We start from the raw sequence: 19,949 nt of genomic DNA, 5'->3' as shown, positions 1-19,949 counted from the left end.
AAATAACACATGAAAATATAAATGCAAATATTTGCTGGAAACCATATTTTTTTGTTTTTGTAGACTGGTCGTGGGTGATTTGGTGGGCTTACCATATAAAGCATGTCTTCCTAGTGGTGACTCAACCAAATCTATACTGGATATGCCCACTTACTATCATGTAAATTGAAGGTGTGTGTTCTACAATGTGTATGCAAGAGCCTTCCAACTTCAAAGCATACCCGATTCTATAGTTTAGACACTGTAGACAGGATACATAATGGTGACTTTGGACCTATTAATGAAGTATTACACCTATCACATGCTTAAGAATGAAAAAAGCCCATGTAACATAAAGGAACACTTCAATTCTATTAAGGATACAGAGGCGAGGATTAGGTTGTTCTCTCTTCACTTTAATGATATTCATTTTCCTCCAGCAGCCATTTTCAAGAAATCATTACATTACAAAACTCCATTTCCCATGAACAGTTGGGTAAAAAGAAACAGACAAAGTCCATCCAATCGCAATACAGTTCTAAGTACAATGCCTCGAGTAGCCTGTCTATTTCCCTCTTTTTTCCCAACTGTTCATGGGAAATGTAGTTTTGTTATGGTATGCTTTCTGAAAACGGCTGTTGGTGGAAAATGAATATCATTAATATGAAGAGAAAACAGCCTAATCCTCGCCTCTGGGTCTTTATTTATTTGAAAGTTTTTATATAGTGCTCGCTAGACCCGGAGGTATCAGAGCGCTTCACAGGAGTATCAGACCATAGTACACTGGGCAGTTTCTCTCCTGAGGCGGAAGCCGGGAGTGCTACCTGCAATCGCGCTGCTCGTAAAATCGATCGTTTTAAAAAAAAATGTTGTATTTAAGGCCATACCTAATATAAACGCTTATTCTTGAAGTCCTTACCTTTTTTAACTGTTACTTGTGGCACATAGGTGTGGGGTGGAAGAAGCAGGGCAGGCACTCAATTGATCCCGGGAGCGGGCGGACATCTTGGGGGAACTCGGTTGTCGCGCACTAGTGTTTGGCTCCTCGGCCTATTTTAAGAGGATGCAGACGCGAGAGGCCAGAAATACTGCCATTCCCAGGGCTTATTCGCCCCCGGTATGCTATTCCGCAGATGCCTTACGTCAAATAAACATACAGGCACAAGTGAATAAATGTCCGTTTATTAACTGTATGCAGACGTGTCCCTTTATGCTAGAAGGCCCTGTCACCTGCAATAACTGTCAATTTCAAATGACAGTATCTGTAGAAGTCTCCGCTCCTCGGGGCGATAAGGTAGAGCTAGGAGCTATGTCCCACAAAAATATTCTATGCAACGTTAGTCCCTAGCTAAACATCCATTTGAAATATGGGACATGATGACCTTACATGATCCCACCTTGTGCTTCTTCACAGAAACATGGCTATCCCCTACTAATCACGCTATGATTACTCTGGCTATACCAGAGAACTATAAATGTATCCACCTGGACAGGGATAGTAAAAAAGGAGGAGGGATTTGCCATTGCTTTTAAAAAAGATCTAGATGTGAAATTGGTTTTCTCGGTTAGCAATGACTGTTTAGAACTAGGGATTTTCAAAGTTTCCGTTTCCCCTTCTGATACATGGTATGGAGCTTTAGTGTATCGACCCCCAGGACCAAAAACTAAATTTGCAGACAACTTAGTGGAATATCTGGCACTTCATGTTTTGGCAGCAAATACTTTTCTCCTATTGGGAGACTTTAATTTCCATGGGGAAAAAGTGGATGACTCTGAAGTAAATAAATTACTTACTTCCCTAAACTTATGGGACTTACCCAAAGATATAAAGGTTCTACCCATAACGCAGGGCATCTATTGGATCTTGTATTTTCCAATTCTGATCGGATTCAATGTGATCTCCCAGACTCCCTTTTATGGACAGACCACTATATGATTATGATCCATATACGTTACAACAAACAAATGATGGACGGAATGCTGACAATGCAGACATTCTCCCCCAGTCAAGAGATCTGGGTTAAATCCATCGTTCTTTTGCCCACTACGCCACCCCAGTTTAGACATGGCCATATGCAAATCAGTCTTGACCCTGTGCCTCATGGGAACAGTCCAGCCCGAACTGCCAAGCCATGTCTTCCCTGGACCGGAATCAAGCATCCTAGGACCGGTTTCTGGCTATCAGCCGTCATCAGCCAGGATAGCATGACTCCAGTGGCGTAGTGAGCACGGGTCCCACGTCTGGGAATACCCATCCCACTTAGGGCGAAAAGCGTTACAACAAACAAATGATGGACGGAATGCTGACAATGCAGACATTCTCCCCCAGTCAAGAGATCTGGGTTAAATCCATCGTTCTTTTGCCCACTACGCCACCCCAGTTTAGACATGGCCATATGCAAATCAGTCTTGACCCTGTGCCTCATGGGAACAGTCCAGCCCGAACTGCCAAGCCATGTCTTCCCTGGACCGGAATCAAGCATCCTAGGACCGGTTTCTGGCTATCAGCCGTCATCAGCCAGGATAGCATGACTCCAGTGGCGTAGTGAGCACGGGTCCCACGTCTGGGAATACCCATCCCACTTAGGGCGAAAAGCGTTACAACAAACAAATGATGGACGGAATGCTGACAATGCAGACATTCTCCCCCAGTCAAGAGATCTGGGTTAAATCCATCGTTCTTTTGCCCACTACGCCACCCCAGTTTAGACATGGCCATATGCAAATCAGTCTTGACCCTGTGCCTCATGGGAACAGTCCAGCCCGAACTGCCAAGCCATGTCTTCCCTGGACCGGAATCAAGCATCCTAGGACCGGTTTCTGACTATCAGCCGTCATCAGCCAGGATAGCATGACTCCAGTGGCGTAGTGAGCACGGGTCCCACGTCTGGGAATACCCATCCCACTTAGGGCGAAAAGCGTTACAACAAACAAATGATGGACGGAATGCTGACAATGCAGACATTCTCCCCCAGTCAAGAGATCTGGGTTAAATCCATCGTTCTTTTGCCCACTACGCCACCCCAGTTTAGACATGGCCATATGCAAATCAGTCTTGACCCTGTGCCTCATGGGAACAGTCCAGCCCGAACTGCCAAGCCATGTCTTCCCTGGACCGGAATCAAGCATCCTAGGACCGGTTTCTGGCTATCAGCCGTCATCAGCCAGGATAGCATGACTCCAGTGGCGTAGTGAGCACGGGTCCCACGTCTGGGAATACCCATCCCACTTAGGGCGAAAAGCGTTACAACAAACAAATGATGGACGGAATGCTGACAATGCAGACATTCTCCCCCAGTCAAGAGATCTGGGTTAAATCCATCGTTCTTTTGCCCACTATGCCACCCCAGTTTAGACATGGCCATATGCAAATCAGTCTTGACCCTGTGCCTCATGGGAACAGTCCAGCCCGAACTGCCAAGCCATGTCTTCCCTGGACCGGAATCAAGCATCCTAGGACCGGTTTCTGGCTATCAGCCGTCATCAGCCAGGATAGCATGACTCCAGTGGCGTAGTGAGCACGGGTCCCACGTCTGGGAATACCCATCCCACTTAGGGCGAAAAGCGTTACAACAAACAAATGATGGACGGAATGCTGACAATGCAGACATTCTCCCCCAGTCAAGAGATCTGGGTTAAATCCATCGTTCTTTTGCCCACTACGCCACCCCAGTTTAGACATGGCCATATGCAAATCAGTCTTGACCCTGTGCCTCATGGGAACAGTCCAGCCCGAACTGCCAAGCCATGTCTTCCCTGGACCGGAATCAAGCATCCTAGGACCGGTTTCTGGCTATCAGCCGTCATCAGCCAGGATAGCATGACTCCAATGGCGTAGTGAGCACGGGTCCCACGTCTGGGAATACCCATCCCACTTAGGGCGAAAAGCGTTACAACAAACAAATGATGGACGGAATGCTGACAATGCAGACATTCTCCCCCAGTCAAGAGATCTGGGTTAAATCCATCGTTCTTTTGCCCACTACGCCACCCCAGTTTAGACATGGCCATATGCAAATCAGTCTTGACCCTGTGCCTCATGGGAACAGTCCAGCCCGAACTGCCAAGCCATGTCTTCCCTGGACCGGAATCAAGCATCCTAGGACCGGTTTCTGGCTATCAGCCGTCATCAGCCAGGATAGCATGACTCCAGTGGCGTAGTGAGCACGGGTCCCACGTCTGGGAATACCCATCCCACTTAGGGCGAAAAGCGTTACAACAAACAAATGATGGACGGAATGCTGACAATGCAGACATTCTCCCCCAGTCAAGAGATCTGGGTTAAATCCATCGTTCTTTTGCCCACTACGCCACCCCAGTTTAGACATGGCCATATGCAAATCAGTCTTGACCCTGTGCCTCATGGGAACAGTCCAGCCCGAACTGCCAAGCCATGTCTTCCCTGGACCGGAATCAAGCATCCTAGGACCGGTTTCCGTAGTGGGCAAAAGAACGATGGATTTAACCCAGATCTCTTGACTGGGGGAGAATGTCTGCATTGTCAGCATTCCGTCCATCATTTGTTTGTTGTAACGCTTTTCGCCCTAAGTGGGATGGGTATTCCCAGACGTGGGACCCGTGCTCACTACGCCACTGGAGTCAAGCTATCCTGGCTGATGACGGCTGATAGCCAGAAACCGGTCCTAGGATGCTTGATTCTGGTCCAGGGAAGACATGGCTTGGCAGTTCGGGCTGGACTGTTCCCATGAGGCACAGGGTCAAGACTGATTTGCATATGGCCATGTCTAAACTGGGGTGGCGTAGTGGGCAAAAGAACGATGGATTTAACCCAGATCTCTTGACTGGGGGAGAATGTCTGCATTGTCAGCATTCCGTCCATCATTTGTTTGTTGTAACGCTTTTCGCCCTAAGTGGGATGGGTATTCCCAGACGTGGGACCCGTGCTCACTACGCCACTGGAGTCAAGCTATCCTGGCTGATGACGGCTGATAGCCAGAAACCGGTCCTAGGATGCTTGATTCTGGTCCAGGGAAGACATGGCTTGGCAGTTCGGGCTGGACTGTTCCCATGAGGCACAGGGTCAAGACTGATTTGCATATGGCCATGTCTAAACTGGGGTGGCGTAGTGGGCAAAAGAACGATGGATTTAACCCAGATCTCTTGACTGGGGGAGAATGTCTGCATTGTCAGCATTCCGTCCATCATTTGTTTGTTGTAACGCTTTTCGCCCTAAGTGGGATGGGTATTCCCAGACGTGGGACCCGTGCTCACTACGCCACTGGAGTCAAGCTATCCTGGCTGATGACGGCTGATAGCCAGAAACCGGTCCTAGGATGCTTGATTCTGGTCCAGGGAAGACATGGCTTGGCAGTTCGGGCTGGACTGTTCCCATGAGGCACAGGGTCAAGACTGATTTGCATATGGCCATGTCTAAACTGGGGTGGCGTAGTGGGCAAAAGAACGATGGATTTAACCCAGATCTCTTGACTGGGGGAGAATGTCTGCATTGTCAGCATTCCGTCCATCATTTGTTTGTTGTAACGCTTTTCGCCCTAAGTGGGATGGGTATTCCCAGACGTGGGACCCGTGCTCACTACGCCACTGGAGTCAAGCTATCCTGGCTGATGACGGCTGATAGCCAGAAACCGGTCCTAGGATGCTTGATTCTGGTCCAGGGAAGACATGGCTTGGCAGTTCGGGCTGGACTGTTCCCATGAGGCACAGGGTCAAGACTGATTTGCATATGGCCATGTCTAAACTGGGGTGGCGTAGTGGGCAAAAGAACGATGGATTTAACCCAGATCTCTTGACTGGGGGAGAATGTCTGCATTGTCAGCATTCCGTCCATCATTTGTTTGTTGTAACTATGATCCATATACAGCAATTAGGCCAAATTAGTTTAAAACGGCCCATTAAACAACCTCATGACCAACGGAGGATCTGGTGTAATCTCACTCCTGTGGCATTTAATGAGGTTTTTTCCCTTGATCAGACAGTCAATACTATGGAAGTTTCCAAACAATTGGAGACTTTCAATGCCACTTTAGAAGTGGCCTTCGATGCAGTCATACCAAAAAAACAAGTGAATTCTGCCTCTCGAAGAGCCTCCACTCCCTGGTATTCAGGGGAATTGAAGCTAGAAAGAGCCAGCTGCCGGCGACTGGAAAGAAGATAGCGTACCAGCAAGACCGAGGAAAATAGGGGTTTGTATAGGAAGGCATTGTCCAATTACCATCTGAATTTAAAAGCCGCTAGACGGCAATTTATTATCAGTCAAATTGATAATGCAAGCAATTCTCAGAAAACCTTGTTTAGTATTGTTCGGGATTTTGTCTCCCCTAAAGCCTGCAGACAGATGCCGCAGGAATCCCAGGAGCTATGTGACTCCTTGGCCATCTATTTTTGCGAAAAGATATTAAATATCTACGCAAATTTTCCTCCTTCTACTATTCTTGATGTGGCTTCTCCACAAAAATCCGAGGCGCGGAATAAGATAGCTGCATGCTCCCTAAACTGCTTTGAACTAGCCACAGTAGAGGAGGTCAATAAAGACCTGATGGGGGCCAAATCGGGATCACCACTGGATATATTCCCACCAAAAATCATGGCGTCACTGGCACCTATCTGTGCCACGGCAATCCGAGATATGTTCAACCATTCTATCCTCTCGGGCACCATTCCGCCTGCCTGGAAAGAGGCGATTGTTCGCCCCATATTAAAAAAATCCTCAGCAGACCCTTTGGTCCTGGGTAATTATCGCCCCATCTCCCTGTTACCATTGCTAGGAAAAATCCTGGAAAGTACCATCAATCGACAGTTAAGCTCGTATCTGGAGGACAATCACATTCTGGACTCCTCACAGTCTGGTTTTCGTCCAGGCTTTAGTACAGAAACCGCAGTCTTGGCGGTAACGGACGCGCTTAGATTAACTGTCGACAGGGGAGGATCAGTCATTCTGATCCTCCTAGATCTCTCCGCAGCTTTTGATACTATTTCACACTCGAAGCTGTTGGAGAGACTCGTGGATTGTGGCATGAAAGGGACAGCCCTTAAATGGCTGGAACATTATCTGTCTGGAAGAACCCAAACTGTTATGCTGGGACCGTACGCCTCAGGCAAAATGTTGCTGGATAGGAGAGTTCCGCAAGGTTCCTGCCTGAGTCCCACCCTTTTTAATATATACATGGCTCCGTTGGCACAAATAGTCGAGCGCCTGGGTTTTGAGATTATTTCATATGCTGATGATACTCAGCTTATGTATACCATCGGACCAAACCCAGAGCTCGACAAATTTCGTTTTGCCTCCGGAATGCTTACCATCTATGACTGGATGACCAGAAATTGCCTCCAGCTCAACCCAGAAGAGCCATAAATAGCTGGTCTGACGACTGGTGGCCTATCCAATTGGGTCAGGCCCCCACCCCTAAACAGTCAGTAAAAAATCTCGGTCTAAAACTGGATCAGGCCTTGACCATGAAAGATCATGTGGCGGCGACAACAAGCTCATGTTATTATGGTTTAAGGCTTCTCAGGAAAACCTTTCCCTATCTGCCTACCTCCCAGTGCAGAAACCTAGTCCAGGCGAACGGTTAGTAGCCATCTGGACTATGGGAATGCCTTGCTGGCTGAAGTGGGTCAAACTCAACTGGCGAAACTGCAAGTGATTCAGAACACGGCAGCACGTCTGATTTTGAATCGCCCGGCAGGGCAGCTTCAACCCCCCTCTTGAGGGAGTTGCACTGGCTAACAATATAGAACAGATCCTTTTTCAATATCTGTTGCCTTACATACAACGCACTGAAGGAAAGTGGTCCCCTTTACCTTCGAAAAAAACTGGTTAAGTACTCCCCAGGTAGGAAACTTAGATCCAGTACTTTAGACCTTCTCCAAGTCCCCAGAATTCATCTTACCCGCACTGGAGGGAGAGCTTTTTCATATTTAGCTCCGAGCTACTGGAATAAGCTCCCTATAGCTGTTCGAAAAATCCCTTCACTAATCATCTTTAGGAAACATCTAAAAGCGTTCTTGTTTCAAATCTAACTCCCCTTTGAGATGTAGCTTCTTTCTCCCTCAGTATAGTCTCCCAGTTAGCGCCTAGATGCCCCAGGGTGAGTTGTGCGCTTTATAAAAACAACCTAACATAACATAACATAGTTGCAGTTTACATTGTTACAAAGGTTGCACAGTTTTAGAGCATAGTTACATAATTACATGTTAGGTCGAGACAAACAATAAGGGTATATACGTAAGGGAAAAAGCAGGCAATGGGAGAGATTTAGGGGAGAGGGGGTAGGAGCAGCGGAAGTAGACAGAGAATGAAGGAGGGAAAGAGGAGGGGGAGGGTGAGAGAGACAGCAGGAAAGAGGAGGGGTGACGGGGGCACAAACCAGTATACGAGTAATAGCTGCGTCCAAAGTCCAGTAAGCTGTGATCCTAGGGGAAGTGGTATAATTCCCTGTCTCCGTTGCGAGAGGCTTCCTTTACGCAGCGGACTCTCTCAGAGGGGTCTCTGAGACTTCAAGGCCTACCTACTGGATCCTTCCCCAAAAAGGGGAGATGGAGTGCTTTGGCAAGGGGCGCCATACCATACCTCAACTGTGAGTTGCTCCCTTGTCACTGTGGACTCTCTCAGAGGGACCACTGAGACTCCAGAATATAAATATTGGATCTTTCTCCAACAAGGGGAGAAGGAGTGCTTAGTCAAAGGGCACAAGGGACAGGGGGCTAGGCGGCACAGCAGGCAAAGGGAGAGATTCAGGGAAGACGGGATAGGAACAGAAGAAGTAGACAAAGAATGAAAGAGGGAAAGCGGTGGGGGAGGGTGAGAGACAGAACACGAAAGAGGAGGGAGCGTGTGAAGGGGGCACAAACCGGCAGATGAGTAAAAGCCGCGTCCAAGGTCCGGTAAGCTGTGATCCCAGGGGAAGTGGTATCATTCCCACATCTCCGTTGTGTGAGGCTCCCTTTACACAGTTGACTCTCTCAGAGGGTTCTCTGAGACTCCAAGGCCTACATACTGGATCCTTCCCCAACAAGGGGAGAGGGAGTGCTTTGGCAAGGGGCGCCATGCCATACCTCAACTGTGCGTGGCTCCCTTGACGCTGTGGACTCTCTCACAGGGGTCACTGAGACTCCAGAGTATGAATATTGGATCTTTCCCCAACAAGGGGAGAAGGAGTACTTAGTCAAAGGGCAACAGGGGACAGGGGGCTAGGAGGCGGGTTGGAACGGGCAGGTCAACAGAGGGGGAACAAACGGCAAAAGAAAAAATCACATTAATTATAAAAAGATAACACATTCAATACCGGGGTAAATTAGCGATCCAGAAAAAGACAGGATTCAGGAAAGGCAAGGGTCAGGGAGAACAAAGGGAGGGAGTCAGCGAGTTGAAGAGTCCCACAAGGAAGAGATACAGATAGAATGGAGAATGAAGGAGGAAAGAGGTGGGGGAGGGGGTAGGAGACACAGCGAGGAGACGAGGAAGTCCAGGCTAGACCCGGAGGTATCAGAGCACTTTACTTGAGGATTAAGGCGTGTTACAGCATTAAATCAATTGCATTTACATTACAGTTAGATCCGTTGCTAGTGCATTGAATAAACATAGAAAAACAAAGAGGAAAAAAACAATCACTGATGTCCAGTCAGCCCCTTGCTAACCTTTGGGGACCACACAGGGCGTAGACCTGAAATCACCTGACCGACGCCATTTTGAGAGAATCCCTGCACTTATACAAATCTCTTGCCCGCACTGGCTTTCTGCCCGTGGCTGCCTGATTGTCACGCCACTTGGTTTTCCTCGTCACACTGATGCTATTGACCCGCGAAATGGCGGCCAACTTTCCTCCCTCCTCACTTTGTCACCACTCACCATGAGAAGTCATGAGAAGACATAATACAAAGGGACCTCCAAAGCTGCAGCTCACTGAGGTTCTTGAACAGTGCGCCTGCCTCTCACTCTTCTGTCTCCCTCACACTGCAAAGCGCCGTGTCCCAGAGCACGATGACCGTTCCTCCATTGTCATTACGTGCAACATGGAAACACTTGACACAGCAGATCACAACCGGACACGCCCTTCCAACAACACCCTTCATAGCGCAGCTTGCTGCCCAAGTAGTCAAGTGCTTGAGCGCCTCGTCTAGGGATAGTAAGCACTATACAAAGGTTGCAGTATAATACAGCACATCACACGTTGTGAAGCTGCTCTGGCTCTTCTCATTTGTTTCAAGTAACTTTGCATAATCTTTAAGGATTTTCAGCTGAATTTCCATGGACTGGAAAGTGTATGTTGGAAGCATATTGAATTCTACTGGCTGGCAGATAAGAGAGATAAGGCATCATTACTAACCAAGACATCATGCCATGTGCACATTGAATAAGACAAAATCAACTTTATCACCAGTTACTGACAGTGCTGTTGTGAAAGCTATAGAGACATACCTTCTCCGGATCTGGTTTTCTGTGTCATAAGAATATTGACTTTTGAATTACAGCGTCTCCTACATATGTTTAACATTCGGCCCCCTTCCTCCAACTATGTTGAAGTGTGAAAATGGCTTTATATTCCCAAATTTGTGGTTTTCACTCTCAAACTTTCTAGTTTCCTTCATAAAGGCATGCAAAGTTGATCTTGTACAGATAGCAATATGGATATCTTGCAGGTTTACTATGACAAATGTATTTTCTACAGCACAATATTTAGCTATGACTTTATCTGTGAAGGTTCAACTATGAAAAGGATGACTATATACATGATGCAGAGAATCATGTACAGAAGTCAATCTGCTATGACATGTAATGGTGACTTGGTTAGAAAGAATGCATGAGAAAAACTTGGTGAACCTTGAAACATATGTTTCTATGCGTATATATGAAATACTTGAGGATATATCACATTTGCAAACGAAAGAGAATGGATTAAGACAGAGCTTCTCACAGAAATACATTTTTGAATTAGGCCTGAAGATTCTTGAGCAATTAACATCAAACAGGAGTAATAAAGTTGTACTCATAGGACACACACTGTGAATCCAGTCCTAAGTATATATTCAAGCTACATACATACATCCTATAAAAGCCAAAGAATCATTAAAACTGTTGTTATGATAAATATATGAATATAGACATGAAATCCATAATAAAGCTGATGTTTACCGATCTGACACTTGCTGCATTCATCAATGATTTAGGCATTTAAGGGAATGGTTTTACTGTATTGACAGCAAATACTATTTTATCTTACGTTGGTGCCGCAATATGTTTTTACATGTGTGCACTTTTATATTCTTAATTGTGCCAATTGATTTACATACCTGCCCAGTGGATTGCTGCAAAACAACAGCCAATAGTACTGTGACCACAACCAGCATGTCCATCTTTGAAAGAAACAATACAATTACAAATCTATCATTATAAAAAAACATGATGTATTTTTAAACGTTAAAATGTTTTAAAATACGTACTAAAGACTACTATTGTTAATAGGATAAACAATAAATATAAACAATAAATACTGGTTTAGACTTAAAGTTTGATAAAAATCTAAGTAAGAGTGAAAATGCGTAGGATAATTACTGTAATGAAGAGAATATACAAAAATCAATTATTGTGACTGAAATTGGAAAGAAGAAGGATAATCAGGAATAATTTTTCAGGGGCCCTTATACCTTCATATATGAGATAAACAGAACAAACAATAAAAATATATTTATCATAAAACAGCAAAGGCAATCAACTCATGAATGAGAATATTCAGATATATGTGTGTATATTGGTAATGTGTATATTTGTTATGTGCTAAGCACTAACAAACCTGATGACTCATTAATATTGTGAAATGTTCGATAATGAACTGACTAACAGACTTAAAATCTGTAGCACTGCAAAAGTGAAATTAAGATATTTTTATGGTCCTAATTGATCACTACCCTTTCTGAAAATCTCTCACCCCAGCCTTCATGTATATCACTGTTACAGAAACAGGCCTCTCCTCCCAGATTTCCAAATTATTTGAAATTGAGTCGAAAGAATTGAATTGCTACATGATATCAAAGTGATAGGCTGTATAGGAAATCAGGATGTTACATTGACTGAGGACAGGTGGAGCATAGACTAAACAAAGGTATATGCTTAATGACGTTGTTTGCCAATGGCTCTTAAGGTTTTGATTTCTGTGGACCCAAAATTAATAATTACTGGTATCTGGGTGCATCCACTGAATCATTATTGGAATCCGAGGACAAACACCATTGAGCAATTGCTGGAAGCTGGTAAACATGGCTTGATCATTTTCGATAATGTGAACAGCAAAACAATACTTAAAAAACACAGAAACAAATATTCATCAAACAAAGAAATATTATTTTTGTTTTAATTCACAATATGAAAAACTCTAAATTTGAATGGGAAGGTTGGTACTTTTCTAAATGTAATTGAGGTCACTTGTCGTCCATACTTTATTCTATTTGATGCACTTACACTGCTCTCATGAATCAATCTGAGGATACTACCTTCAGCTTTAGCTTTCAATTTTGAATTCCTTCACATTTGCAGAATGTTTTAAAATGTTAAATTGTACATGTTGCTTCTTGATTTCTATACACTTTATTAAATTGTTAATATTATTTAATTTTCTGAACAGTCGCGGACCCCAGGGTTCCCCGGACCACAGGTTACGAACCACCTCTGTATGCCATACATCATTTGCACCTGTAATTGGACAATAAATAGTTTGCATATCTTGTTTCTTTTTCGCAATTATTTGAAGGGAATTATGGAAATAATGTATGGAAGTGATTGATATATCTCGTGAGGAAGAAGTTAGTGGGGTTTGAAATGCATTGAGTGTATATACAACAGCAGGATTATAAATAAATAAAGTAAATTACAAAATAATTAATTCTATGAGACAAATGTTTATATGGAACAAATGAAAGAGAGAAAGCTGTTAAAATGCTCAAAGTTTGAAAAAAACACAAAAATAATAATAAACATTTTTAGAAATAGGAAGTGGAATAACAGTAATGTTATTGCTCTATTTTCAATAACATGGGCCCTTATGACCAATTTTATACGCGAAGCAGGATTTGGATGTATTCACTAATATTCTGTAATTCCCATGCCTCCTGTGGCCATGTTTACAAATCACAGTCAGTGGATTGAAAGTGCAATAGAGAATGTTGCAAATAGTGGGATATGCCATAGTGTGGAAGCAGTCATTGATACAAAGAGCTGCCACTCAATTCGATTTGAGCCCGAGTTCATGAGACTGCACAAAAAATGATAAATAACACGTCACACAAAAACACAGCTCTGAAAATGAGGAGCAATCCTACATATATCTAAAAGAGCTACTTCTGAACTCCAGCATATTCTCATTAAGCACTTATTTGACTACTGATGATTTATCTGAGGCACTGGTCACACAGTTCAGGGTAGGCAGGGCTCTGCCCCAACTGGGATCAAGGTAATTTTTCAAAGAGGGAGATTACTGGCTCCGTATATGGGATAGCACCTAATGTGTGGTACCCAGCTGTACTAGGCTATAAAGAGACATCTGTTCAACCTGGCTGGCTACAGTTTTCAGGATCACCCATTGGAGTATGGACCCTCACAGCACCAACTGGGATAAGCTTTTCCAATGGCAACATAGGATTTAGGAATGACTAAAAAGCAATAGCTTGCCTAACAGTAACAAATAGAGAGGTGGATGAATCAGAGGAGTGAATTAATACAACCGGAAGAATTAAGCAACCTCTGTGTTTCTCTCGATATGCATGGGATGCATAAATGTTTCCACAAAGTCAAAAAGGGCCCAAGGTGGGTCGTAAACTGTTATGGTAGACTACATTTGCAAATGTGGAATGCTATTTGCATGAATTCTACCACAGGAGCACAAATACATACTACAGCCCAGTTGTGGCCACCTTGTCGGCCACGTCCTCATCAATTCTGCGTGGCACACTACCGGAAGATAGCCTCCATAAGGTTTCATTTAGATGCACCTTTTCCTTTGTCCTCCGAGTTAGAGAGCAGAGCGGCTTCCACTTCTTCTAAAGTCATTGTTTAATCCTGACCTTGAGCAGAAGAGCAGTGTTGTGCTCCTGGCAAATACATCTTTATTTTCACTGGGGCACAATGGGCCCGATTCACAGAACTAACTTAAGACAAAATCCTAAACTTACTACCATTTTGGTATTCACAGAAGGCACTTACTCATTTTGGTATTCACAGAAGGCACTTACTCATTTCGGTATTCACAGAATATTCTGTGAATACCAAAAGTCTTAAAATTAGGATTTTTCTCAGTTTAGTAGTAGTATAGTTAGGACTCCTAACTTTAGGACTCCTAAATGCCTTCTGTGAATACCGAAAGTCTTAAAATCAGGATTTTTCTCAATTTAGTAGTCCTAAGTTTAGGACTCCTAACTTTAGGACTCTAAATGCCTTCTGTGAATACCGAAAGCCTTAAAATTCAGATTTTTCTCAGTTTAGTAGTAGTATAGTTAGGACTCCTAACTTTAGGACTCCTAAATGCCTTCTGTGAATACCGAAAGTCTTAAAATTAGGATTTTTCTCAATTTAGTAGTCCTAAATTTAGATTTAGGACTACTAAATTGAGAAAAATCCTAATTTTAAGACTTTCTGTATTCACAGAAGGCATTTAGGAGTCCTAAAGTTAGGAGTCCTAACTATACTACTACTAAACTGAGAATAATCCTAATTTTAAGACTTTCGGTATTCACAGAAGGCAATTAGGAGTCCTAAAGTTAGGACTCCTAACTTCTGTGAATACCGAAATGAGTAAGTGCCTTCTGTGAATACCAAAATGAGTAAGTACCTTCTGTGAATACCAAAATGGTAGTAAGTTTAGGATTTTGTCTTAAGTTAGTTCTGTGAATCGGGCCCTTAGGGTTTAGGGTAGTGCGGTGGTGTTTGGGTAGTGTTTAGGGTTTTGTGCTGGGGGTAGGGTTTTACAGTTTAGGGTAGTGTAGTGGTGCTTGTGTAGTGTAGGGGGTCGTGCTGGGGGTAGTGTTTTAGGGTTTAGGGTAGTGCAGTGGTGTTTGGGTAGTGTATGGGGTCATGCTGGGGTTGATTTAGGGTTTAGGGTTGGTCAGTGGTGTTTGGGTAGTGTAGGGGGTCATGCTGGGTGTAGATTTAGGGTTTAGGGTAGTGCAGTGGTGTTTGTGTAGTATAGGGGGTCATGCTGGGGTAGTGTTTTAGGGTTCAGGGCAGTGCAGTGATGTTTGTGTCTACGTACAGTAGGGAAGGTGTTGGATAGTAAATTATACTATTCCTTGTCCTAGAGTGCCATCTAGCGCAAGACGTTGTAACGACTTGTGTTGTAAAAACCGCGATGTAATGGCATGTCTATAAACGTCAGCCCTTGTGCCTACATATTGTCAATTTGTTCAGATATTCAAGCCTATCAAATTGTGGATTAAATCGCCATTGTATTAAAGCTCAATGAATTGATGTATTGCGCATTGAGTTAGATGTGCTCAAGATTAGCACGCTAAGTAGGATCTAATGATGTATACTTATTACATAATATAAATTAAATATTTTTTGTATTGACTACTGTACAGGACAATATAATTGTGAACTATGGGGCAGATTTATGAGCCCCTTGCGCCACTTTTGCGTCACTTTTAACATGGGAAAAGTGACGCAAAAGTGGCGCAAGGGGCTCATAAATCTGCCCCAATGATTTTAATGAAGATTTCTATTACATTTTTATGCAAAAAGATTTTTTTGAAATTGTGATAAAAACTCAAGCAGTTCTTTAAGTCATTTAATGAATTGCAATGTATTTGTCTGCTGCTTGTAAACTTACATGTTGTATGCCTGCATATATTTTTGTTTCTTGTTTCTTGTCCAAGTTTATTTCTAAATTAAAAGCCTTTTTCCCTGCGCTTGAATAGTCATCTTGCATGCAGGAGCCCCTGTTTTCTAAACTAGGAGTTGTGGCAAACTCCACTCGGGGTATAGATCATGGATTTTGCCCAATTAGTAGTGTAAAATAACGACCAAGTTGGGGAAGAATTTGTAGGACAACACATATTGCTGGCTGTCTTTCATCATGGTGTCCCACCAAAGTTCTATTTTCAAAGGGTCCATGATTTTAGCAATGTCCTCAGTGTCCTGATAACGGGAAATCATGGCACCAACCCAACTCTTGCTGCTGTAGAGAGATAGTAGGTAAAAACATTATGTGTCATGAAAAAGCAACCACTGCTCTAGTCGCCCCAGGGGATGAGTGTTAAGCCAACTGTGATGTCAACATGTGACAAAGCTTGTTTAATACATGTCTCCTGCTCCTTGGTGTGGACTGTGATACAATTTATAAAGCTGGTCTTCACCAGTAATGATGGAGGCTCATTGTGGCTTCGTGTTCCACATGTGGCTGAGAGAGGGCATTTGCCTTCCCGTGTTTGCGGCCTCGACAGTAGGTAATTACAAAGGAATAATCTGCGAAGAAAAGGGACCACTGCAGTTGCCAAGGTGATAGTGCTTTAGCAGATTTAAAAACTTGTAAATTTTTATGCTCCATGTAGACCTTTGTGAGGTGTTTGGTCCCTAGGAGGTAATGGCGCCAATCCTGAAAGGCTGTTTTCACAGCTAGCAACTCTTTCTTGAAAACAGTGTAGTTTCATTTGGCCTCTATTAATTTACGAAGAAGGCTGCAGGGTGTAATTTTCCAATATCCTGGTTGCACTGGGACAGGATGGCCTCAAGAGCCAGATTTGAAGCATCAGTTCTCCACATAAAAAGGTTGGGTGGTGCCAATCCTGAAAGGCTGTTTTCACAGCTAGCAACTCTTTCTTGGGTTGGGTGGTGCCAGGATGCTGTAGTATAGCTCCTAAAGTAAAAAAGTGCTTCAGGGAATGAAATGCAGAATCATTCTCTAAAGTCAAATGAAATACCTTCTCTTCACGCACAAGGGTGGGGATGGGAGCCGCCAGCTATGAAAAGCCAAGGATAAATCTCTGGTAGAAGTTTGTGATGCTGAAAACGCTTTCATTTTCCTTGACACACGTGGGATAGGCCATTGTATGGTGGCTTGTATCTTGGCGGGATCCACACTCAAGCCGAAAATATGCTGCTGTCACACGGAACTCTCATTTTTCCAGTATGACAAACAATCCATTGGCTTACAGGGCTTGGAGTAGATAGAATACATAGTGTATGTGTTCTGACGTTGAAGTGTAGAAGATCAAAATATCGTCAATGTAGACTACTGCAAAAACATAAATGTATTCAATTATGATACTGTTAACAAAGTCTTGGGAGGCGGACAGGGCGTTACAGAGCCCAAAGAGCCTCACCTGGTACTCATAAAGCCCAAATTTGGTCTCAAAGTCATCTTCCACTCATCTCCCTTGTGTGCATGTGCCAAATAGTAGGCTCCATGGTGGTCGAGCTTCATGAAGATGGTGGCTGACAGCAGTTGATCTAACATGGTGGAGATTTTTAATACAATATCAATGCACGTGAATGTATATGTACATATAATAAGGAAGTCACATCACCATTTTTAAATCATCCGATGTGACCTCCCGCTCCACTCTGAGTCAGTAGTACATGGTCAGGCAGCCCCTGTGACCAAGGCCCGAAGCAACTGATTGACAGGTCACAGTTCTGGGGACACGTCACCATTAAGGAAATGTAGGAAGAGTAAAACCCAGATCGGTCCCACAGAACGACACTACAATGGTCTCAGGAGATTAGCTCCATTAAAACGGATTTGTCCGAAGCACTGCATGTTCCCAAAAGGCCATAAATTCAGATGTCACACCAGGTTAGAAACACAGAATGCACGCCACACGCAGTGTTCTATCAGTTTCTTAACACTGGTAGTATCTGAAAGAAATGAGCGGTGCTTTTTGCTTGGACCACTGGGTGTGACACAGCCAGTATGCATGACCCCTGGGTGTGATATAGGGTGTAATATGGGTTTTAGGGACAATTTGGACCTTGGAGAGGGCCCGTTTGTGCTTGGCCTGTAGTTGTTGAGGCACTCATTCTTCTCCGCGTAAATTGTTGCTATCTTTGTTCCCTGAGCCGATTTTGACACACTATCGTGCTCACCTAGTTCCATGTACCACACAGAGCCACCCCTCATCATTGAGCGGCATGCGCTAGGAGGGGTCTAAGGGTGTTATTTGAAAAAAAGTAATAATTTCTTCCTTCATTTTTTTCTTTTCTGCTTTCATTGTGATTTTCAATTGATGCATATTTCCTAATGTTTTGGTGCTGATAAAGTATTGCAACTGTGTTCCATGTTAAATGTTATGTCCTTTTAATGATTCTATGTATGTATGAAAAAGTTGTCATTTGTTTACATTATGCTATTCCGCTGCTAAACGTGCAGTTCATAATGTTTTCGAGCTAACCAATGCACTATCTTACAGGTTATTTTTCATGTGTGTTGTTTTATTTATTGTGAAAGTTTGTTTGATGCATCTCTGTCCTAAGCTAAGATCATAGGAAAAGTATTTATTGCCGCTATGATCTCTTGTAGATATTTTTCCCACAATCAGAGTAGTATTTATATTTGAATTAAAGACTTGCTACATTAGAAGTGTACACGCCCATAAAAAGCTCCGACCCCATCATGGGGTCCCCTTTAAAGAAAATACAAACTAGCTTTCCCACACAGGCTAAAAGCTAGATAAATTTTGCCTTGAATGGTGTGCCCACACTAAGACGCATGCATTCCCATGGCCAGAGGGGAGAACTTTAAACACCAACATAATAGAACACACAAGGACACACATTCGGACTAAGTATGTAAGGCAGAAGAATGCTGGAAGAAAAAGAAAGGCACTGTTAGAGCTTTAGGCTGTCTTCAAGATCGCCCTGACCTACACTTATGACCCAGAACCTCCAAGTAAGGTGTCCGCACCATAGGTGCTCTCTTTAATGTCTTCACTGGGTAACACCAATCTGCCATTTGAGGGGGGCAAAGGGTCCCCCACTGGGCAGCGTGCCAATAGATCTAGGGCAGGTAGGTTGCCATATCAGCAAACCCAGGCAATTCCAGCCTCATTCCAGTTTGGTGCTAGAATTCCCCAAAGCTCAAACCCCAATCCACAGCATTTAGCCCACAAAACCTACACTCTTCAAGTGGCTGGGAACTTCACCACGGGTTCACACAGTAACATGACTAGTGAGAGCAAGGAAGAGGACGCCAGAGCCACAGGATTCAACAGCAAGGGTGAACATGTAGAAATCGCCATGCCAAAAATGGACAGGACACCCAAAGACACACACCCACAACTGTCCACTCCAGGCTGCCCCATGGTCACAATGTTGCTAAGTGAGACACCTTATCACTTCCTAGTAGACACAGACGCAATGAGGTTCCGACTCGAAGAGGGGGCAGTCCCCTTATCAAAGAGTACTGCAACCATACAAGGGGTCTTTGGTATGTTGGCAGGGATCCCCTTCACAGAAGTCGTCAAGCTGGACATAGGGGGGAAAAGAGTGAGGGAAAAATTGTTGTACTTTCCCTCTTCCCTGACTAATATCTTGGATTGGGACTTAATGATCAAACTGAAAATGTCAACCAAGTTTGTTGAGAATGGGGTTATAGCCTGCTTCTACCCCGGAGTTCCACCCACAGGGCACCAACCAGCAATACACTCCCATGCCACACGGATGCAAGCTAGGGTGGACCAGGCCTGGTTGACCCCCCCCCACGGGGGAGGTCCTTGAGTATACGGGAAACCTCCTCCAGCTACATGAAACCTCAAAATGGATGAAAACATTATTAGCCAGTAAGGTACACCAGGAGCAAGAGATCCGGGACCTCGACTTGTGCATGCCTGCTGAGTCCCTCAAAGTTAGGTGGGGAGCCAACCTAAGGTACCAAGGGGCAATGACGGTGACAAATAGACCCCGCATTCCCCTATGGTTACTGAGCTCTGCCTCTGTCAACCCTCTGACACATCCTTGAGTGAGGAAATGACACAGACAAGGATGCCCGGCAGTATGGGGAGGATCACTG

The 19,949-nt window shown here is 44.1% G+C and overlaps 1 protein-coding gene across 9 annotated transcripts in view; it reads right to left on the bottom strand.

Moving 5' to 3' along the window:
* Window positions 1-19,949, bottom strand: part of LOC146816608 (cysteine-rich secretory protein 2-like) — a 387,915-nt gene that overhangs the window by 113,152 nt on the left and 254,814 nt on the right. For all 9 annotated transcript variants that reach the window (XM_085610479.1, XM_085610484.1, XM_085610482.1 and 6 more), the window contains one exon: window positions 11,251-11,313. In XM_085610479.1, the coding sequence (XP_085466605.1) occupies window positions 11,251-11,313 (63 nt within the window). The remainder of the gene's footprint in view (window positions 1-11,250; window positions 11,314-19,949) is intronic.

This window comes from Triturus cristatus, chromosome 6 (assembly GCF_964204655.1).
Source record: "Triturus cristatus chromosome 6, aTriCri1.1, whole genome shotgun sequence".
In the NCBI taxonomy this organism is placed as follows: Eukaryota; Metazoa; Chordata; class Amphibia; order Caudata; family Salamandridae; genus Triturus; species Triturus cristatus.
Note: the sequence above shows the minus strand (reverse complement) of the source record. Positions and strands in the feature narration are given on the sequence as shown.